This window comes from Rana temporaria, chromosome 5 (genome assembly GCF_905171775.1).
Source record: "Rana temporaria chromosome 5, aRanTem1.1, whole genome shotgun sequence".
Classification (NCBI taxonomy): Eukaryota; Metazoa; Chordata; class Amphibia; order Anura; family Ranidae; genus Rana; species Rana temporaria.
This window is the reverse complement of record NC_053493.1, coordinates 423,507,333-423,530,611: the sequence shown is the minus strand read 5'-3', so window position 1 is coordinate 423,530,611 and position 23,279 is coordinate 423,507,333. Positions and strand designations below refer to the sequence as shown.

At 45.4% G+C, this 23,279-nt stretch overlaps 1 protein-coding gene across 4 annotated transcripts in view; it reads left to right on the top strand.

The window, feature by feature from the left end:
- The window catches only part of LOC120941710 (zinc finger protein 569-like), a 120,557-nt gene that overhangs the window by 9,226 nt on the left and 88,052 nt on the right, over window positions 1–23,279 (top strand). For 3 of the 4 annotated variants that reach the window (XM_040355301.1, XM_040355302.1, XM_040355300.1), the window contains exon 1: window positions 4,558–4,955. The exons of the other annotated variant lie outside the window; for it this stretch is intronic. In XM_040355301.1, the coding sequence (XP_040211235.1) occupies window positions 4,734–4,955 (222 nt within the window). In that variant the 5' untranslated portion in view covers window positions 4,558–4,733. Of the gene's footprint in view, window positions 1–4,557; window positions 4,956–23,279 lie in introns of those variants that run through there. 4 annotated transcript variants of the gene reach the window in all.

The window sequence follows — 23,279 nt, the reverse complement described above, 5'->3', positions numbered from 1 at the left end:
TCCTTTCTCTCTGGTTACCACCCACCTCCCGCTATATTGCTCCCACATTGCGCACCATGTGTAACATTTCTAGTTTCTCCTGCTACGGTGCCCTCAGCTCTGCTGATCCTCTGCCGCTCAATCTTCTCTCTGGTCCACACTCACTTTCCTTTATAGCGTAACCATATTGCACACCACATGTGCCATCTGCTAGTTGCTCCTCTCCAGTCCGGTCCCCACTCACCTTCTGCTATAGCGCTCCCATGTTGCTCCACGTCTGTCGTCTGCTAGTTGCTCCTCTCCAGTCCGGTCCCCGCTCACCCTCTGCTATAGCCCTCCCATGTTGCAACACGTCTGCCCTTTGCTAGTTGCTCCTCTCCAGTCCGGTCCCCACTCACCCTCTGCTATAGCGCTCCCATGTTGCAACACGTCTGCCCTTTGCTAGTTGCTCCTCTCCAGTCCGGTCCACACTCACCTTCTGCTATAGCGCTCCCATGTTGCAACACGTCTGCCCTTTGCTAGTTGCTCTTCTACAGTCCGGTCCCCACTCACCTTCTGCTATAGCGCTTCCATGTTGCAACACGTCTGCTAGTTGCTCTTCTCCAGTCCGGTCCCCGCTCACCTTCTGCTATAGCGCTCCCATGTTGCAACACGTCTGCTAGTTGCTCCTCTCCAGTCCGGTCCCCGCTCACCTTCTGCTATAGCGCTTCCATGTTGCAACACGTCTGCTAGTTGCTCCTCTCCAGTCCGGTCCCCGCTCACCTTCTGCTATAGCGCTCCCATGTTGCAACACGTCTGCTAGTTGCTCCTCTCCAGTCCGGTCCCCACTCACCTTCTGCTATAGCGCTCCCATGTTGCAACACGTCTGCCCTTTGCTAGTTGCTCTTCTACAGTCCGGTCCCCACTCACCTTCTGCTATAGCGCTTCCATGTTGCAACACGTCTGCTAGTTGCTCCTCTCCAGTCCGGTCCCCACTCACCTTCTGCTATAGCGCTCCCATGTTGCTCCACGTCTGTCGTCTGCTAGTTGCTCTTCTCCAGTCCGGTCCCCGCTCACCTTCTGCTATAGCCCTCCCATGTTGCAACACGTCTGCTAGTTGCTCCTCTCCAGTCCGGTCCCCGCTCACCCTCTGCTATAGCGCTCCCATGTTGCAACACGTCTGCCCTTTGCTAGTTGCTCCTCTCCAGTCCAGTCCCCACTCACCTTCTGCTATAGTGCTCCCATATTGCAACACGTCTGCTAGTTGCTCCTCTCCAGTCCGGTCCCCGCTCACCTTCTGCTATAGCGCTCCCATGTTGCAACACGTCTGCTAGTTGCTCCTCTCCAGTCCGGTCCCCACTCACCTTCTGCTATAGCGCTCCCATGTTGCTCCACGTCTGTCGTCTGCTAGTTGCTCTTCTCCAGTCCGGTCCCCGCTCACCTTCTGCTATAGCGCTCCCATGTTGCAACACGTCTGCTAGTTGCTCCTCTCCAGTCCGGTCCCCGCTCACCCTCTGCTATAGCGCTCCCATGTTGCAACACGTCTGCCCTTTGCTAGTTGCTCCTCTCCAGTCCAGTCCCCACTCACCTTCTGCTATAGTGCTCCCATATTGCAACACGTCTGCTAGTTGCTCCTCTCCAGTCCGGTCCCCACTCACCTTCTGCTATAGCGCTCCCATGTTGCAACACGTCTGCTAGTTGCTCCTCTCCAGTCCGGTCCCCACTCACCTTCTGCTATAGCGCTCCCATGTTGCAACACGTCTGCTAGTTGCTCCTCTCCAGTCCGGTCCCCGCTCACCCTCAGCTATAGCGCTCCCATGTTGCAACACATCTGCCCTTTGCTAGTTGCTCCTCTCCAGTCCGGTCCCCACTCACCTTCTGCTATAGTGCTCCCATATTGCAACACGTCTGCTAGTTGCTCCTCTCCAGTCCGGTCCCCGCTCACCCTCTGCTATAGCGCTCCCATGTTGCAACACGTCTGCCCTTTGCTAGTTGCTCCTCTCCAGTCCGGTTCCCGCTCACCTTCTGCTATAGCGCTCCCATGTTGCTCCACGTCTGCTAGTTGCTCCTCTCCAGTCCGGTCCCCGATCACCTTCTGCTATAGCGCTCCCATGTTGCATCACATCTGCTAGTTGCTCCTCTCCAGTACGTTCCCTGTTCACCTGTCTGGTCCACGCTCAACTTCTGCTATAGCGCTCCCATGTTGCTCCTCTCAGATCTGGTCCCCGCTCACATTCCTGCTCCACGCTGCACACCAGATGCAACGTCTGCCCCAGACACTCCCAAAATGTATACACGTGAACCGGATGTGACAGCTGACGTCTTTCCGTTGGCTTGTTGGTTTCCCAGTGCATCCTGGGATATCTCATACCTGCAAAAGTCTCCAAAGCAAAGCTAAAGCTGAATAAAAGCCCCTTAAAAGCCGTAGGTGCTGTTAGCGAGCGTTGTCATTAGGGGTGCAACGGATCAAAAAACTCACGGTTCGAATCGTTCCTCGTTTTAGAGCCACGGATCGGATAATTTTTTGGATCACCACCAACGTGTGAACAGGACTATAAGGTCACCATTTTATTAGGTAAAAGGAGCTTTGATTGGCATTCAGAGCGCTTTAAAAAAGGGGGTCCAATGCCACATTTTGAAGCAAGTGTGAACGAGGCCTTACGGTTTCAATAACGCTGCTTTCACACTGAGGCGTGCAGCCGCGGTGATGGTATAGCCGCGCTATTTGTATCGCGGCTATACCGTCAAATTTACCGCGATATTCGGGCGCTAGCGGTGAGGTTTTAACCCCCGCTAGCGGCCGAAAAAGGGTTAATACCGCGGTATTACCGCGCTTTCCCATTGATTTCAATGGGAAGGCGCGGTATAGGAGCGGTGAACACACCGCTCCTATACCGCGGTAAAGATGCGGCTAGCAGGACTTTTGGTGCGCTCCTGCTAGCGCACCGCTTCAATGTGAAAGCCTTCGGGCTTTCACATTGAACACTACAGGGCATGATTTTTCATGCGGTATAGCAGCGCTATTTTTAGCGCTGTACCGCATGAAAAACGCCCCAGTGTGCAAGGGGCCTTAATGATACTCCTAGCTCAGATTTCTTAACCACTTCCATACTGGGGGGCACTTACGCACCTTCCCGCCCAAGCCAATTTTCAGCTTTCAGCGCTGTCGCACTTTGAATGGCAATTGCGCGGTCATGCTACACTGTACCCAAACAAAATTGGCGTCCTTTTTTCCCCACAAATAGAGCTTTATTTTGGTGGTATTTGATCACCTCTGCGTTTTTTTTTTTTTTTTTGCGCAACAACTAAAAAAAGACTGAAAATTTTGAAAAAAATTAAGTTTTTATTTTTTTCTGTTAATTCTTTTGTAAATATGTAATTTTTTTTTCTCTTTCAATTACGGGCACTGATATGGCGGCACTGATGGTCACCGATGAGATGGCACTGATGGACATCGATGAGGTAGTACTGATGGGCACCGATGAGGCGGCACTGATGGGCACTCATAGGCGGCACTGATGGGTACTTATGGGTGACACAGATGGACACTGATAGGTGGGCACTGGGCATTGTGGGGTGGCACTGATGGACACTGTGGGGTGGCACTGATGGATCCATGTTTCCATGTTGCCAGTCGGTGCTGATTTGTGGGCACTGATTGGCATTTTTTTTTTTACTGACCTTTTTTTATTACTGAATATATTTTTTTTGCCCCCTTTTTTTTTTTTTTTTTTGTCTTTCCCTGGTGGTCCAGTGTGGCGATCCGAGGGGGGGGGGGCTGCGCTGATAAACAATCAGCGCGAACCCCCCCTGTCAGGAGAGCTGCCGATCGGCTCTCCTCTACTCGCGTCTGTCAGAAGCGAGTGAGGAAGAGCCATCAATGGCTCTTCTGCCGCGTACACACCATCACTTTATGTGATGAAAAAAAATGACGTTTTTAAAAACGTCACTTTAATTGACTGTGTGTGGGTGAAAACGTAGTTTTATGTCTTGTAAAAAACGACCAAAAAAAATTGAAGCATGCTTCAATTTTATGTGTCGTTTTTCAAAAGTGCACTTTTTACTTCACAGAAATTGACCGTGTGTAGCAAAAAACGTTGTTTTCTAAGACGTTTTTTCATCCACGCATGCCCAGAAGCTACTTATGAAGCAAGCTTCAATGGTAAAACGTGGTGGAACGTAACCTCACTTTGCAAGAACATTGTGAGAAAACGATGGTGTGTAGGCAACTTCGTCTTTGAAAATTGAAGTTTCAAAAACGTCATTTTTTACTTCACAGAAAGTGTCTTTTTTCCATCACATATAGTGATGGTGTGTACGCGGCATTCCTGATTACATCGTGATCAGCCGTGATTGGACACGGCTGATCACGTGGTAAAGAGCCTCCGCCGGAGGCTCTTTACCGAGATCGGAGATGCAGGGTGTCAGACTGACACCCCGCATCACCGATCGGCGCGCGCGGGCATGAAATCCTGCAGGACGTCAATAGACGTCCAGTCAGGATTTCAGAACCACTTCCCGGACGTCAATCTGTTATTGACCGGGCGGGAAGTGGTTAATCTGGGATGGAAATTTAAAGCCAACCAGCAGGAAGATCCCCCCAAATCTGGTAAAATGGGGAAGTTGAAAGTGGCCTTGTGCCATATGGCATTGCACTAGAACAATAAATACACACACATTTCCACCAGAGCCCTTGAGCAATACAGTACATCTGAAGATCAACGGCAAATAGTCACAATGAGTGGTTTGTATGTCACACATATACAACTTCTGGCATGGCACCCTGTACTCGGAAACTGTTTCTGCACTGGGAAATTGTTCTGTGCAACTCCCCACAAGGAAAAGTAGGATGTCCTCAGATGCCTTACCAGTTGCCTTTCCAGTATTTCAACACTCAAGTCAAAGCAGATCACCATTGGAGAGGACTCTTAACATACGGCAAAGGGTGTAGGTCTGGTGTCCCAGTTCTAAGGAGAGGGGCTTATTTTGTCTACATGGTGAGTAGAAAATAATTCTGCATACAGTACAGTACAGTCAGCCTGGCTTGATCTCTATTTTTGTGTTCATCTGTCCGCCTCAGGTTCTATGTCTGAGAATTGACTTTTTCTTGCCACTGAACGTCCTGACTTCTGCTCCCATTTGAATTTTGTTTTTTTGACAACCCTGTACTTTGCCTTGTTTGCTTTTCAGTTTGTCAGCTGTAGTGAAGTAAATACTGCAACTTGGGAGTTCCCTCACTACGATAATTAACAAGGCAACCTAGGCAGGAGCCTAGGGCTCTGTGCATTCCCAGGGCGAACAGCTGCAACCTTTCTTCTGCATTATATCAGTGGGATAGTGCAATTGGTCAAAGCTGTGTATATGCCTGTCACTTCACATGCAAGATGCTTCTGTTGGCAGTTGGTGACCGGAAGGGCCATCTGTGGGTTATTTTTGTCTGTTGCAATCCTTTATCGGTGTTAATCGAAGAGATAAGTGAAGAAGCTGCTACCTTGCCTGGGGTCCCATTGTGTCTTAATCAAAGTTTGTTGAGCAAGTGCTTTTGAAGACTGGACTCCGGCTTGGTAAATGCCCATGGCCATTGCTGGAGAGGGACTGGACTCTGGCTGGGTGAAAACCCATGGCCATTGTTGGACAGAGACTGGACCTTGGCTTGGTATAAATCCATGGCCATTGCTGAAGAGAAACTGGATCTTGGCTTGGTGTAAACCCATAGCCATTGCTGAAGAGCCTTGACTCGTTGTAAACCCATGGCCATTGGTGGAGAGCCTTGACTCGTTGTAAACCCATGGCCATTGCTAGAGAGAGACTGCACCTTGACGTAAATCCATGGCCATTGCTAAAGAGACTAGATTCCGGCTCGGTGTAAATTCATGGCTATTGATGGAGAGAGACTGGCTTGGTGTGAACCCATGGCCATTGCTAGAGAGACTGGACTCTGGTTTGACGGGAGTTAATTTGGGTGGGGGGGCTTGTGAGACACAGCTTACCTTGGAGAACATTGGAAACTCCTTGACCAGCTCCCCCGGCCCGTCCTATGTGTAAATCATCATCCTGTGTATATTAGCGCCTTGTTGGCTATATCATGGGTAATATCAGCAGGACCGTTTGAAAACGAGACGACATCTCCCAACGATCACGAAGCTGTTGTTTTTCAAACGGTCCTGCTGATATTACCCATGATATAGCCAACAAGGCGCTCTGTGACCCATATGAACTTTAGAAACACTATCTAAATCTCTTGGGATAACGATCCCCCCTATATACATTTTTGGTGGTTTTACCATCCTTACATATAAAGCTACTGGGCCAACGTGTTTATTCCTTCACCGGCTTATTATCGGATGTACCCCCATCTGTAATACCACCAGGACCTACCGACAAGCTCCGAACACCATATATATTACCATAACTACCATCTTTCTATCTTTAAACCCTTACGGGTTTTTATAATATACTATCCAGTACCCTGGATGAAAATTTATTAGCTCCCGAAGAAGCGGTCACCCGCGAAACATGTCGAGCTTGATTGTGATCTACCACTACATATGCTAGTCATCATATTCCTTTGATGCCTTTCCTGGATCATTATTGGTTTGATCTGATCCTTGCTGTTTAATACGGTTCTCTGTGTTAGGGCTGCACGATTCTGGCCAAAATGAGAATCACGATTCTTTTGCTTAAAATGAAGATCACGATTCTCAAAAACCGTATTTATTAGAAAAATGTACAATCTCTGAACATTAGGTTATCAAACCAAATGGCAATAAAATAAGCCATATAGAAAAGGGAGAACATCAATATGACACTGGATAACACATATGTGAATGTAGTGGCCACATCCCTGTATAGAACAAAGGACTGTTCCCCCTTGGATAGGACTTTTAAGGCCACAAACACTGAAGTGCGTTAGAATTTGGATTTATTTTTATATAAAGATAGATCACAATACAATGATCAATGGTTAAAAAAGCATACCGTATTTTCCGGCGTATAAGACGACTTTCTAACCCCTTAAAATCTTCTTGAAAGTCGGGGGTCGTCTTATACCCCGGTAACCTAACATCCTTACCTTATCCTAAGACATGCAGAATCGCGGCCGTATGTTTTTTCAAAAGCCGCGCCTCCTACGTCTTCTGTTCCGTGATAGGCGGAACACTCAGCTTTCCAGGAGGCACTGTGTTCAGTGTCCGCCTATCACGGAGGGCCTCTCGTCCTGTGTTTAGTGTCCGCCTATCACAGAGGCCCTCTCGTCCTCGGACGAGAGGGCCTCCGTGATAGGCGAACACTGAACACCGTGCCTCCTGGGAAGCTGACTGTTTGGCCTATCACGGAACAGAAGACGTAGGAGGCGCGGCTTTTGAAAAAACATACAGTGCGGCCGCGATTCTGCATGTCTTAGGATAAGGTAAGGGCACAGCGAGGGGGGACACGGAGCGGAGCGCGGACGGGGAGAACAGCACAATGGAGGGGTAATGGGGCACAGTCTGGCATGTAATGGGGCACAGTCTGGCATGTAATGGGGCACAGTCTGGCATGTAATGGGGCACAGTCTGGCATGTAATGGGGCACAGTCTGGCATGTAATGGGGCACAGTCTGGCATGTAATGGGACACAGTCTGGCATGTAATGGGGCACAGTCTGGCATGTAATGGGGCACAGTCTGGCATGTAATGGGGCACAGTCTGGCATGTAATGGGACACAGTCTGACATGTAATGGGACACAGTCTGGCATGTAATGGGGCACAGTCTGGCATGTAATGGGGCACAGTCTGGCATGTAATGGTGGCACCGTGAGGCGAGGCATGACTAGTAGGAAGTAGTCTTATACGGTGAGTATATCCCAAAACCAACATTTTGGCTGGAAAATTAGGGGGTCGTCTTATACGCCCAGTTGTCTTATACGCCGGAAAATGCGGTAATAATTTGTTTTGCTTTGTTTGTCACATGTATTATACCACACACATGGCACATCTAGTGGTTAACCATTGATCATTGTTGTGTGATCCATCTTTTTATGTAAAAATAAATCAATTTTTTAACGCACTGTAGTTTTTTTTTGGCCATAAGGCCCCATTCACACCTAGGCGTTTTTACGCCTGAAGCGCACTGCTCACAAACGCCAGAGGGGAGAATTAACATTATTCCCTATGGTGACTGTTCACACCTGAACGCCTGAACGCCCAAACGCCTGTCGCGCGAAGCTCAAACAAGTCCCGGACCTTTTTTTGACGCGCGAATCGCGCGACAGCGGCGTTTGAGCGTTTTTTTTTTTCCCATAGGAAGTAATGGGAAACGCGCGTATTGAGCGTATCGCGCGACAACGGGCGTTTGCTATGGGCGTTTCGTCGCTTTAATCAATAGAACTTGTCGCCCATGCAGAAGATTAAAAAAAATCTACCAACATAGCAACAAGTGATGAAAAGATGATAATTTTTCCTATTGGCTAAAATAAGAAACGCCGAAGTACAAAAACGTCGCACGACGCTGTATGCAAACGCGCAAATAAGCATGAATACGCGCGGAAAAAAACGCCCGAAAAAACGACCGAACGCCCTACGCTCAGGTGTGAATGCAGCCTTATTAATGTCCCATCCAAGGGGGATTGGGGAACAGTCCTGTGTGTTCTAAAATAAGCCATAATACTGAACTCTGGCTTCAAGCAAACACATTTTTAAAGAAATTACAATGTAATCATGAAAAACAATGTTGTGAAATAAAGAAATTACAATTACTTCAAAAAACATTCAGGTAACGGATCATCTTGTCAGACTCAGTGTTGCCTGAGAACACAACAACGACAGATAAGAGTGTAAATACAAGGACAAGCTTTCGGATTGTTGTTGCTGTGAGGCTGAGCCTGAGGCTGGATCTGGTGCCCCTTCACTTAGTTCTGCTGCTTTGAAAAAGCTACTTAAAGTAGCGGTTCACCCAAAAAGTAAATTTTTAACATTAGATTGATGCTCATTTTGTCAAGGGGAATTGGGTTGTTTTTTTTAAAAATCGAAGCAGTACTTACCGTTTTAGAGAGATCTTCCCCGCCGCTTCCGGGTATGGGCTGCGGGACTGGGCGTTCCTATTTGATTGACAGGTTTCCGACGGTCGCATACATCTCGTCACGATTTTCCGAAAGTAACCGAACGTCGGTGCGCAGGCGCCGTATAGAGCCGCACCGACGTTCAGCTTCTTTCGGCAGAAAAGAAATAATTTGCGCTGCCTCTAAAACATAAATACTTGTTGAAAACACAAAATTATGATATTGAATGTGAGTAATATATGATGATATATATATAGCTCACTAATATATCAAAGACAATGGAGTTTGATAGCCACTAGAAGGCGCTATGTGGCAATCTCAGAACCCCTCTATTTATACATTTTTGTATGTACGTATGAATGCACGTTATATTTTTACATATATATATATATATATATATATATATATATATATATATATATATATATATACATATGTGTGTGTAGATATTTCATATATAATATCCAAGATATAATCCTCTTATTCTACTATACACTATTATTAAGTTTTGATGATGTTCAGACTGCATACTCCATATTTAATTCCTAATATATATATATAAGGAAATTATCTTTTTTTATCTTTATTACATATGATTACTGGGTTCCTATGATGTCCATATTATCGATCAAATCATTGTCCCATTGTGTGTTTTTAATCACATATTCTACTAAGTGCTATTTGACATTTTTTGGGTGGTCACAACTTAAGTACGAGTTTCTACTCAGGAATGACCCCAACTATTTAGATAATCTATATACATTATTCAATTTTATCGTTTGATATGTCCATGTATTGGTTTTGTGTTGCTCGTATCAGTGTGACATCCGTATATGCGTTCATGGCTCCGTCCATGCACGCACTGTATTAAGTGAAATTGTGTGTTTCAATCTGTGTATTTACATATGTTTTTATCCCCCATCACTGGCTTTTGCTAAGAATGTGTATTTTTTTTTTTTTTGCCACGTCAGACATAACCACAGCAAGAGACCTGCTCATGATTTTATTCATAATTCCGTCTCTATTTCGGGTATAGCATCATTTGTGGTAGTTTTTTTTTTCTTTTTTACTTGATTCTATATTTGTTATTCTGCTTTTACATGTAATTTTTTCCTTTTTTTTTTTCCACTTATAACTTCTTTCAGCCCTTTAACAATTTAGGCCTGATAGAGCGTTCCTGATAGATACAAGGTCCATCAAGCTATCATTACGTGGTAACGTGGCGCAGCACCCCTCCCTTATCCCTCCCCCCCCCCCCCCCCGACTACCCTTCCCACCCCTCCCAGACCATCTCCCGACTCCACCTAGTATTTTTGTTTCCTGTACTGCTGCATTCTTATTCCACTCTCATATTTTCTGCGTACTTCCGAGACTTTTTAAATTCAATCCATGTTTCCCAAATATCCTTATTTCCTGCCTTGTTCTTTTCCACGCCATATTTTACTTTCTCCCTCCTATAAGTACCCTCTACCGAGTCAATCCACTCCCATATTTGCGGGCTTACCGAGTTTCTCCATTTTAGGGGTATCAATCGTTTCGCCGAGTTCAACAAGTGCGGGATCAGTGATCCCCTATATTCGTTCACTGGCATATCTCCCCCATGAAAGAGGACTACCCACGGGTTGTCTTCCACTTCTTTTTTAGTTATCTCTTTTATCAGAGCCAAAACTTTTCCCCAGAACGTTTTAATTTTTATACAGTCCCACCACAGGTGGGCCATCGTTCCTCTTGCCTCACATCCTCTCCAACATTCCTCTGGCTCCCCCACTCTGAATTTAGCAATTTTTTCGGGGGTAGCGTACCATCCTGTCAGACATTTGAAGTTCATCTCGGCGGTTTTTACATCAACCGCCGAAGTATGAGTCAAATTAAGGATTCTCCCTATGGTCGTCTTCCCCCTTGGAACCCTTAGGTCTCTCTCCCATTTTTGTATATAGTTTAGCGTATCCGACTCGTCTATTTTCTGCAAGTATTTATAAATTTTGGAAATATTTCCTTTTGAGCTTTCGGTACTGCACATATGTTCCAGTGTAGTGTATTCCTCTCGTGACCTCAGTGGGTGTGGGAGGCACTTAACGAATGACACCAACTGAAGGTATCTCCACTCGTTGAGTGCCTCAATTTCAATCCTAATTTCGTGAATGGTCATAATTTTACCCTTTGATATTATGTCTTTTAACTGTGTTCCATTTTTAATCCATCTACCACCTACCTCTTTAGTCCCAGGTGCAAAGTATTCATTTTCTTTCAAATCTATAAGGGGTGAATTAAATTTAGTCTTTAATTGTTTGTGTAGTCGATCCCAAATCCTTAAAGCGTTATGTGTAATTGCGTGTGTTGACGTGTGTAGGGTTCTACAATGTGGGGGGTTCCAGATTAATCTCCCTAACTGTGCCCTAGCTAAAGTGCATTCAATACTTATCCATCTTTTATCCTGTGACTCTTTAGCCCATTCTATAACCCGTGTGAGGACCGAAGCATTATAGTATAATCTAATGTCAGGTACAGCCAGACCGCCTTTTTTCTTGGTCCGTTTTAGAGTTTGTGCAGAAATTCTGTGTTTTTTATTATTCCAAATGTATTTCATTAGAAGAGAGTTGATTATTTTGATATAGGACGGAGGCAAATAAATTGGGACCATTTGGAATTTATACAAAATTTTGGGGATAAGCACCATTTTCACCACATTTATCCTCCCAAACACGAAATTGGTCTATTGTATATGGTTTTAATGTCTCTTTTAATTTCGTCAAGAAGGGGAACAAAGTTTATTCTATATATTTTTTTCAAGGTATTTGCCATTTTTATACCCAAATACTTTATCTCTCTTTGCCAGGAGAAATTGTATTTCTTCCGCAAATATAGTTCTTCTTCTTTGTGAATATTAATATTCAGAATCTCCGTTTTTGTTGTATTTATTTTGAAATTTGAGACCTCGCCATATTGTTTTAAGGTATCTATTAACTTCAGGAGAGTGATTCTTGGGCTGCTTATGTAAAATAATAAGTCATCTGCGAAGGCTGACAGTTTGTGCTCGTCTTCACCTACTTCTACTCCATAGATTTCTGGGTTTTGTCGGACCATTGCCAGGAGGGGTTCCAATGATAGGACAAAGAGGAGGGGAGATAGGGGGCATCCTTGCCTAGTCCCATTTTTCATCTCAAAAGGTGCGGAGAAGGATCCGTTAATTTTGATCCTTGCACACGGGTGGTGATATAGGGTTTTGATCCTCCTTATCATCCCTGGGCCTATTCCTATAAATTCTAAAGTTTGTATCAGGAATCCCCAGTCTACCCTGTCGAAAGCTTTCTCAGCATCAACCGACAGGAATAGACCGGGGGTCCCACTTTCTTTAATCTGCTCAAGGAGGAGGAGCGCCCTCACGCCATTGTCTTTTCCCTCCCTCCCAGGTATAAAACCTACCTGGTCTGGGTGGACAATGGCAGTCATCACTCCCTTCATTCATTCCGCTAAAATTTTTGCATATAGTTTCGTATCTGTGTTCAGGAGTGAGATCGGTCGATAACCTGAGCAAGTCGTATTATCCTTTCCCTCTTTTTTAATCACTGTAATCGTTGCTGTTAAAGCCTCTCTACTCATGTCATAGTCTATTCCAAGACCATTAAAGTATTGGCAAAGTCTGGGGATTAAGATGGTGCTGAACTTTTGTAGGTAGGCAGATGTAAAGCCATCTGGCCCGGGACTTTTCCCCTTAGGAGTGTTTTTTAAGGCCTCACTTATTTCCTGCTCCGTTATTAAACCTTCCATCTCTTCTACCTCCCCTTCTTCTAATTTTGGAAGATTAGCTAGCTGTAATATTTCCCTATTCTTATCTATTTTTTTCGCGTGGACATCTGATCTTTTGTTGGATACCGTAAAGTTCTTCATAGTAGCTCCGGAATACTTCTGCTATTTTATTTGTCGCGTGTACTAAGTCGCCATTCCTGTTCCTGATTTTTTCTATAAAATTCCTAGTTTTCTTTTTTCTTACCATTCTGGCCAAGTTTTTACTAGGTTTGTTTCCCCAGACATATCTTTCTCTCTCTATCCGGTCTGTATATTTCTTAGTTTCTTGTTCCGCCAGAGCTCTATATTCATCCCTTCTTATACACAACTTATGAAGTATTTCCCTCTTTTGCCCCTGTGATTTATGTTCCTGTTCCAGCCGATATATCTCCTCCCTTAATGTTTTTAATTTACTTGTTCTTATTTTATTTTTCCTTGCCCCTTCTACAATAAAAAATCCTCTTATATATGCTTTATGGGCATCCCAAAGGGATGCTCTTGAAATCCCCTCCTTATCGTTCTCCTGAAAGTAACGTTCCAATTCTTTCTGTATCCTCTCCACTACCTCCTCATCCCCCAACAGACTCTCATCCAATCTCCATTCTGGTGGTGTGTCTTTTTGTATAAAAGTTTTTATTTTTAAGGTTATAGGGGCGTGGTCAGATAACGTCATGATCTCACACCTTGCTTTTATAACACTCTCCAGAAGTCTGTGGTCGATGAGGACGTAGTCGATCCTCGAGTACGTCCCATGCACAGGTGAGAAAAACGTGTAATCGCGGGCCCTCGGATTGAGGATCCGCCATACATCCACCATTTGATTTTGTGTCATTTGTTTTATCAGTATCTTTAGTTGCTCACGATTTGTCCCCTGTACACAGGACGTACTATCGAGGCTTGGGCTCATGCAGAAATTGAAATCTCCCATCAAGACTACATGGCCCTCTTCAAATTCTTTTAATTTTCTCATGATTTTACTAATATATTTAACCGAGTTCACATTGGGGGCGTACACATTAGCCAGGGTATAAACCTCTCCTCCTAGTTTTATTTTCAAGAACAGGAACCTCCCCTCCGGGTCTGTTTGTCTATCCACCAATGTGAACCGGATTCTATGAGCGAATCCAATAGCGACCCCGCGGGATCGCGATGAGATTGTATCCCCGTAATACCATATTGGGTATTCTGATGAATAGAGCTTTATATTGGACTCCAAGGTAATATGGGTCTCTTGAAGGTAGGCGATATCTGTTTTATACTGTGTTAATTCACAGAGAATTTTATGTCTCTTAATATGAGAATTTAGCCCTTTTACGTTATATGAGAGAAACTTGACATCTGTCATATAACTTTTTTTTTTTTTTTTAAGCGTTTGGAATAATTTTTTTGTGGAGTCGGTCAGATGGTCCCCCTGCCTCCCCCCACCCCCCGCTCCCCCCATTCCCACCCCCTCCCTCCTCCATCCCATCCCCCCTCCCTCCCTCCTCCCCCGTCCCATCCCCCCTCCCTCCCTCCTCCCCCCTGGCCTATTTTTGGCCTATGAGCCTTGGAAGGGCAATTCCTCGCCTTCACCCTCAACTCCTCTAATTGTGGTGGTGCTCGGGCACTCCCTTGACTCCCCCCCCCCCCCCCCCCCCCGGTCCATGATCCCGGAGATCCAGGTAATTCAGAGCCCCACTAATCCACCCAAGCCGATAAGTCGGGGGGTTCTAGCTGCATTTTAGAGCAGAAATCATTCAGTTCTTCTGGAAATCTTAGTCGAGCCGTTTTACCTCCCTTAATGCCTATAAGGCATGCCGGGAAGCCCCATTGGTACTTTATATTTTGTGCCCGCATCAGCTCCCAGAGTGGTTTCAAATGTCTTCTCCTTGCCAGCGTTTCCTTAGATAGGTCAGAGAATATTTGTAAGTCAGTCTCTCTATATCTCAGGGGGGGTTTCCCCCTAAGTCTTCTCCAGATTTCTGCTTTATCAACAAAATTCTTGAACCGGACAACAACATCTCTTGACCCGTATCTATCTATCATTTGGGGATTTCCCACTCGATGCACTCTTTCAATTTTGAGGGGCTTCATTTCTGCTGGTCTCTCAAGTAAAGGGCAAAAAATTGTATTCATGATCTCCATGAGGTCTTCCTCCTTTTCCTCTACTATCGCTCTGACTCTAAGGTTCTGTCGCCTGTTGCGATTCTCCTGGTCCTCTATCCTGTAAGCCGCTACTCTCTGGCTCTCGGTCAGGGCCCTAACCTGCCCTTTCAGGGTGTTTATTTCTTGATCCTGTTCCTCTAATCTCCTTTCTGTCTCTACCACCCTTTCTCTGAGTCCTCCGAGGTCCACTCTCACCTTATTGATCTCTGTCTTTATGACATTTTCCATCCTTAATAGCATAGCATTCATTTCTGCCTTTGTGGGAGGCTGTGTGTCCTGTAAGTCTGGGACCAACACTTCCGTGTTATTGTGATCTTGCTCGCTTTCTATTGTAGTTTCACTTTTAGAGCTCTCCACGCTATTCGCTCCCTTTTTTGATTCGTTCTTCTTTTTTTCAGTCTTTTTTGCGAGACCCGGACTTTTAAGGCTCCCCTCTTGGGTCATATATTGCTGTATAGAGCTATTCCCCGAGTTATTCTTAGTGGGTTTTAAGGTGACACCTCTCGTTGACCTATTCATTCTATTGGAGGGTCTGATTCTCTTCCCCAGTTTGAATGAGGATTTTTTACTACTATTGATTCTTTTCTTTTTTTCTTTTTTCTCTTTCCCTCAGCCTTGCCTTAGCTCTTCTATATGGGGATAACTATTCCCCTCTTGCTACTCTCTCCTCTCCCTTTAAGGGGAAAAAAATGAGGCGCACAGGGGGAACAGGCGCCAGCAAAACAAAGGATATGACCAGGAGCACCAGAGAGGAAAGAACATACAGGGGAGGAGTTCCCAGTATAGTACACAGGAAGAGGGGGGGACCAGACGGAGAATAAGGAAGATAAATAAAGGACCCGGAGTGGGGGCACCTCCTCTCCGTCCCCCTATTAACTCCCGTCCACTCCCCGTCCCCAACCCAGCTTAATTATTACAATGGACAGACCAACTGTTGTTTTATCTTCTTGTATCAGGGCTGTCTTCCATATGATTTTAGAATTTGAGCTGCGGTATTTTCTCTGGCTTGTCCTCCTAACCTATAGGGGCCTTTCTTCAGGTTGGATTTCCCAAGCTTCTAGTAAGATTTTATATGTATGTCTATGTTTAGGGTGAAAGTTTTTGCGACTCTTTACCTACACTGCAGATAATTCTGAATGTTATCTGGCAAGATGCTGGAATCTTCTATAGGCACCTGATGGTTAAGCTCTATTCGGCGTCTCTTGATGTGCTATTACCTCCAACCTATGGTTAGATTACCGGACTAGTTATCCTGTGTGTCCGCGTTATTTAATCGATACGGCCCTTTTACATATAAGGGGGGTCCTGCTCCTTCATAAATTAATTTATATACAGGCTTTTTGTACGTATGCAGAAAATAGGACTCAGACCAGTATAACTTCCCTGGTCTGACTGCCCCTCAAGTTACTGGCAGCTAGGTATGCTTACCCTACTGCCAAGATACACGCAGGGGGACCAGGAAGGAAAAAGACACCGGTAACAGAAGAAAAAAAGAGAGAAAAAAAAAAAGAAAAGAGACATGTATCAGAATCTGCTCCGCATCTAATAGGATTTCTGTCACAAGTCTCCTTCCTAGAATGCAGGCAACTTAAGTCTCTTAATCTTTAGAAACAGTTGTCAGCTTAACGCTTATTTAAAAGGGAAAATCACCCATGCACATTCAACCTCTTACTTTAGTAATCATAGATGGCAACACTTTGATAATAATGGTAATGGTCCTGTTATCTCAGTGCATCAAGATTATAGCTCAGTCCTTTTTCCTATATGTACAGCATTAGCTCATTGCACATATAGTATAGTACTAATACCATCTAATCCAAAAATTTTTTTTTTTCATTTGTCTCCTGGGCTGTGGCATCTATAGAGAGTCCCAGCATAAGAAACACAGTACCGGGGGGGTGGGGGGGGGCCCAGGGAGGAGGGGGGGGGTGCCGGGTGGCACCCGACCCTGCTCGGCTCTACTGAGCGTCTCACCCAACCTCAGGACCTCCTTGACGACCTGTTGCTGCCGCTGCCAGTGCTGCTGGGGCTCTGTTTTCCTTCCTGCATCATCCTCTATCGTAGCACCGCTTCCTCCGTTCCCCAGCTGCTCCCGGCGTAGTGCTGGCCAATCACACAGCCTCTTCCAGTCACCTGGTATCCCTCTGGGTCCCGTTTGTTTGGGGTTTTTTTTTTCGTTGAGCCGTGCAGGGCGGGGGTGAGTCTCCGACTTGGTCGCCGGGGGTGTCAGCCTCTCATGCTGGCATCCACCGGTCCGCAGCTGGGTCCGTCGGCTCTCCGCTCTCCTCTCCCGCTACCGCACGCCATGGAGTACTCCGGCACCTCCCACCTACACGTGCGCGCGCGTCACGTCCTCATCCCGTGTTCCCATCAGAATGTGTATTTTTAATTACCAATTGGGCCGGTTGTTTGCTCGTTTTTAAGCATGGGTTGTGGACGGTATCATTGTTTTTCTTCTCAAATGATTCAGCTAATTAGAATGACATGGGCTGGCCGACTAATGGCTATATTGCCCTTTACCAAAATGGCCATTCTACAGCCTGACGAAGGGACACGAATGTCCCGAACGCGCGCATCCTCCCTCGCCCGGAAGTGACGTCAACTACGTAGCACATTCGGAAACCAGCTCCCTTCTCGTCGGTTCCGAGAGCGTTCGGTTCCCCGCCGCCGCTGCCAAGGAAGTACTGCGATCCAGCGAAAGTGATGACTGCCTTCACCCGGATCCCCGCGGATGACACTATCCATGCACCTATGCCTGATTTAACACCTGCCTTGTGAGTAGGTTCTTTATATGTTTTTGCACTTTTAAATAAATGACCTAATTGCTACGCTTAGAAGGTGCCGCTTGTGTTTCTCTAGTGTTAATAAAACAGTGATAATACCAACAAAAGAATAAATTATAAACATTTCGATCAAAAAACATATATAGGCAAAAACTAGAAACAAAAATGAAAAATAAAATATGAAAAAAAAAAAAATTGTGGAAATAAAGTCCATAAGTATTTAACAGATGAATTATCAAACACCCATGATTTGTGCCAAATTTCAGATTAGTTGAAAACGTGTCCAAAGAAAACAGTGATGTATCCTCCACCAGACTATGGATTGGCTCCTTACCAAATCTCCATGACCCCTTATTACAGGGGATCATAAATAGCATGTAATAGGTAGTCACTCCCAGTCTCGTAGTTCAGACATATACGGTCCAATTGGGTCTCATTCACAAGTGATTTCACCGGCATCAATGCCCACCATGTAAGAAATAATAATAGCTCCACATAGTGTATTAAATGAGTAAAACAAGTTTATTAAAAAGTAGTAATGCACTTACAAGAATGCAGTTAAAAGATCGCCCTGAATCTGATGTGCCGGCCGAAAGAAAATAAGAAAAAGAAAATAAAAGGTCTGGTGTGACCCCGCTAACACCTCCATCCCTATTAGTACACAAAAAGACAAAAGGGGGCAGCCCTGGGACTTTGAATGAGGTGAGAGAGGTTTAGCCAATGTTCACAACAAACAATGAGACAAAATCAATTTGTTATTTTCAAAGTGTTATGTAACGAAGCGGCAACAACAATGATTGGGAGTTACCCGGCATAATAGTCAATGTACACAGCACAAATGAAAGTAAATATGTAAAGATTTATTACAATTTGTTATACATCAACGAGCAACAATAAAACTTGAAAGTTGCAGGGCCAGTGGGGCACATATACAATAAACAAATAAAATGTACATGCATATAAAACAGAAATATGTAGACATAATGCAGACATCAATAATATCCAGCATGTGCAGGCATAAAACAAGCATCAATAAAGCCCTACTAGTTTCACGAGACCCTGCTCGCTTCTTCAGGGGCGGATGCATGAATGTTGTATCAATGGGCTAAAATGAATTGCCAAGCGCTGGATATCAGGATGGCGGCCGTGTAGTGCATCCAGCTCGGAAGCTGAGGAGACGGGCGCCCCTGGAAGAAGTAATATTTTACAAAACGGACGTAGGGCGGAGCGGCGCGCTGTCGTCACCCAAGAAGCTCCAACCGTTCCCCCAGTGGACCGGTGTCTGAGAATTTGTGTACCGGTCGGCACAACAGATTCAAGGCGATCTTTTTACTGAATTCTTGTAAGTGCATTACTACTTTTTTAATAAACTTTTTTTACTCATTTAATACACTATGTGGAGCTATTATTATTTCTTACATGGTGGGCATTGATGCCGGTGAAATCACTTGTGAATGAGACCCAATTGGACCATATATGTCTGAACTACGAGACTGGGAGTGACTACCTATTAAATGCTGTTTATGATCCCCTGTAATAAGGGATCATGGAGATTTGGTAAGGAGCCAATCCATAGTCTGGTGGAGGATACATCACTGTTTTCTTTGGACACATTTTTAACTAATCTGAAATTTGGCACAAATCACGGGTGTTTGATAATTCATCTGTTAAATACTTATGGACTTTATTGCCACAATTTTAAATTTTATTATTCATATTTTATTTTCATTTTTGTTTCTAGTTTTTGCTTATATATGTTTTTTGATCGAAATGTATATAATTTATTATTTTGTTGGTATTATCATATCACTGTTTTATTAACACTGAGGGGTTCTGAGATTGCCACATAGCGCCTTCTAGTGGCTATCAAACTCCATTGTCTTTGATATATTAGTGAGCTATATATATCATTATATATTACATTCAATATCATAATTTTGTGTTTTCAACAAGTCTTTATGTTTTAGAGGTAGCGCGATCTATTTATTTTCTCACATGTTCGCTAAGGTGGAATTCGCAACTAAAATAGGGGAGCAGAAAATGTAATTGAGACGAAGATTGCTGTCACGAGGGTCGGAGTAGAAAGTGGTCCCTCCAAGTATCAATTAATTGGTGAGAACTGAGGGAGTATTGAAGGGACTTTGGGAAGGCCTTATTGGAGGTTCCTATGCAGCTTCTGTCCATTCTATAATGGGCCCAGTGGCGGAACTACCGCCATAGCGACCCACGCGGATGCTATGGGGCCCGCAGCCGAGTGGGGCCCGGGAGGGCCGCTGATAGGCTATAGTGCAGAATTAAAAAAAAAAAAGTGTATTCTAAATCCCCCCCCCCTGCTCAGCCACTCCCGCTAGCTTGGGGGGGGTGTATTGTTCCTATTTCTCAGGCCCCTCCTCTCTGATTATGTGGTGTTGGGACTCGGGAGTAGAGGGACTTTTTTTTCTGTTTCGGGCGCATGTGCAGTGCATCCCGCGCCCGCTCTGCTGCTTACAGTCCCTGCTGCTGCCCATTTCCTTCCCTGGCGGAGTGATCTTGCTCCCCTTATCTAAGATTGCGAGCGAGAGGCTGTGAGGTGCGTGGAGGTGGCAGGCAGCTGACAAATCCCTGAAGCAGAGGGGAAGCTGGCAATCGTGGCTGCTTCAGCACAGGAGTGCTTGGAGGTGGGTTAGTGGTGACACAGAAGGGGGAGAATGTCTGCACCCCATGAAGGTCTTATTCCTTATTCAGCACTGAAGTATAGGGTGACACTGACAACTGTTTCTCAATTGTGCTCCTTCAGACACACAAGTCACAGACATCAGGACGCCAGTACAAATGACATACAGGCATAGGCGTGCGCACGGGGTGTGCCTGGGCACACCCTAATGCCCAGGCACATCCATCACACCCCAGGACTTTTTTGCCATCAAAATCTCTATTTCGGCACCTCTGGTTAATAACAATGGCTGAGCTGCTACTCTGCAATTGGGACCATCATTTCATTGGCTGTGTAACTCTTGTGAATGCAGCCACTGATCGCGGATTGAGCAAGCAGGTGGCCGCATTTTCCGATGCTACTTCTATAGTTCCGGCTACAGCATCCCTTATAGCTGAATATCACTCCGCTGCCTGCTGTCAGGGATGTTGTAGCTGAAACTGTAGAAGTAGCATCAGCGCTGGATTAACCCCCTGATTTTGTCATCTGATCTGATCTTTCTAATCTCCAGCCAGCAGTCCTGCCAGCTCTTACCATGGGGCTTCCGCAGCCCACAAGTATCGTTTCCTGACAAGAAAACCATCCCAGGATCGTCCCAGGCAGAGGCAGAGGATGTAACTTTTTCCTCCCTGCTCCGCCTCCGAGTGCCCCGCCTCCCAGCTTCATCCCTGCAGTGAGGTTCGAGTCTGCCAACAATGGAGACCTGCCAGGACATGGGACTTAGGAGATGTCACTGGTAAGGAGAGAGGGGGGAACAGACTCTGGCAGTGTGTGTGCGGATGGAACTACAGCAGGCAGGGAGGGAGGGAGAGAGGATGTCCTCTCCTGCAGTGCAAGTCACACTGTATGTGTGTGTGTAGGACCAGGAAAACTGCTGAAAAATAGGAGTCCAGCCTACTATGCTGGGATTTGTAGTTCCATTGAGGGGAGGGCAATATACACACATAGAAAGTGTATCCTAGACTAATGGGACTTGCAGCAAACTTTTAAAGTTTATTGTCTCTATATCTGTGGCACACATCTTGCACCATTATGTGTATTTGTCCAGCGTTGTGTTAGGAAAGCGAATGAATTTTCGCTTTCCTAACACTGAACCGCCTCTCAGTCAATCAGGTGCTCAGGTCTGTTACCTGTCACCTGATTGGCTGAAACGACAGGCGCTGTGATTGGATGCCTATCAGGCATCCAATCATAGCAGAGGACAGGAGAAGACATCGAGGAGTGTGGAGGACACCTCTGCCCCACGAGACAAGGTAAGTGCTGGGTGGGGGATGCAGACTGGCAGCATTTGATGGACACAGTAGTGGCAATTGATGGGTACAGTGGCTGTGTTTGATGGGCACAGTGGCGCCAATTGATGGCACAGTGGCTGCGTTTGATGGGCACAGTGGCTACGCTTGATGGCACTGTGACAGCAATTGATGGGCACAGTAGCTGTGTTTGATGGGCACAGTGGCTGCATTTGATGGCACCGTGATGACAATTGATGGGCACAGTAGCTGCGTTTGATGGGCACAGTGGCTTCAATTTGATGGGTTTTCTTTTCAGTTTGTTCGCGACCCCCCAAAAATTTTGAGCACCAGCCGTCACTGCCCCCTTCTAGAAATACTTATTGTCTGGTTTAAAGGGGAACTCTGCAGACTCTGGGGTAAAAGGGAACTCTGATGTAAGTGGGATCTCAGTGGACTCTGTGGTAACCAGAGACCCCCTCACATCAGAGCCCCCCCCCCCCTTTACATCACAGTCTGAAGAGCTCCCTTTTGTGTCAGAGCCCCCCTTACAGTGTATATAAAGGGGGAATTTGATGAAAGAGGGGAAATCCTGATATAAGAGGAAATGCTGGGGACTCTAGTGACCTAAGACCCCCTTATATGACAGTTCCCCTTTGCACCACAGTCCACAGCATTCTTTACATCAGGTTTCCCAGTCTAAAGGGGAACTCTGGGGACTCTGATGTAAAAGGGGAAACTGTGAGATAAGATGTAACACTATTGATTCTGGTGTAAGGAGGAATGCTGTGGACTCTGATGTAATGGAGGACTCAGATTTGAGGGGGGAACTGTGACATATGTAGCGATACGCAATCAAATCGCTCTTCATAGAGCATTTTAGAGGTGGCAAGGAGGTGTTGTATCGCCTCCACACCACCTGCTTTAACCCCCTGAACTCCACACTGCACACAGTTGCGGGGAGCTTGCAAAGTGCCGGCATTCACTTGACTGGGTCAAAGTCAACGGGTGCTACACCTGCTGAAAGCAAAAAGGGGTATAATTGCAGCTGCTGCATTTGCCTCTACAGCTAAAAGGTGGTAGCGGTTGAGGGGTGGTAAAAGAATGGCTCAGCATATACATACATATGTATATGTATATATATATATATACACACACACACACACACACACACACACACACACGTGTTTGAGCTTTGGGGTGCACACCCTAATGCAATAGGCTACGCACGCCTATGCATACAGGTGACGCTGGAGTGAGTGTATGTAGACAGAAATGTGACTGAATAAGCATGGAGGAGATCAGAAGCACCAAGATTTAACAAAGGATGAAAATGGAAAATATATAGCAATTGTTAATGCAAACTAAATGCTATCCAATGATAAAAAATAATCAAATACAAGAAATGATGGAAGCACCAACCCACTGCCAAATTGCTGGTTTATATGAGAAATAGACACTTTCTGTCACCAATAGCATTTAAAGCGGGGGTTCACCCTATAAAAAATTTCTAACACTACATCCAGCCCAGTTCTGCAAATAAAATTACACTGACCTTTTTTTTTCCGTAGTGTTAGAAATTTTTTATAGGGTGAACCCCCGCTTTAAGCAATTCCGACTTTACAACTGCCACTTCTCAGCGCTGATG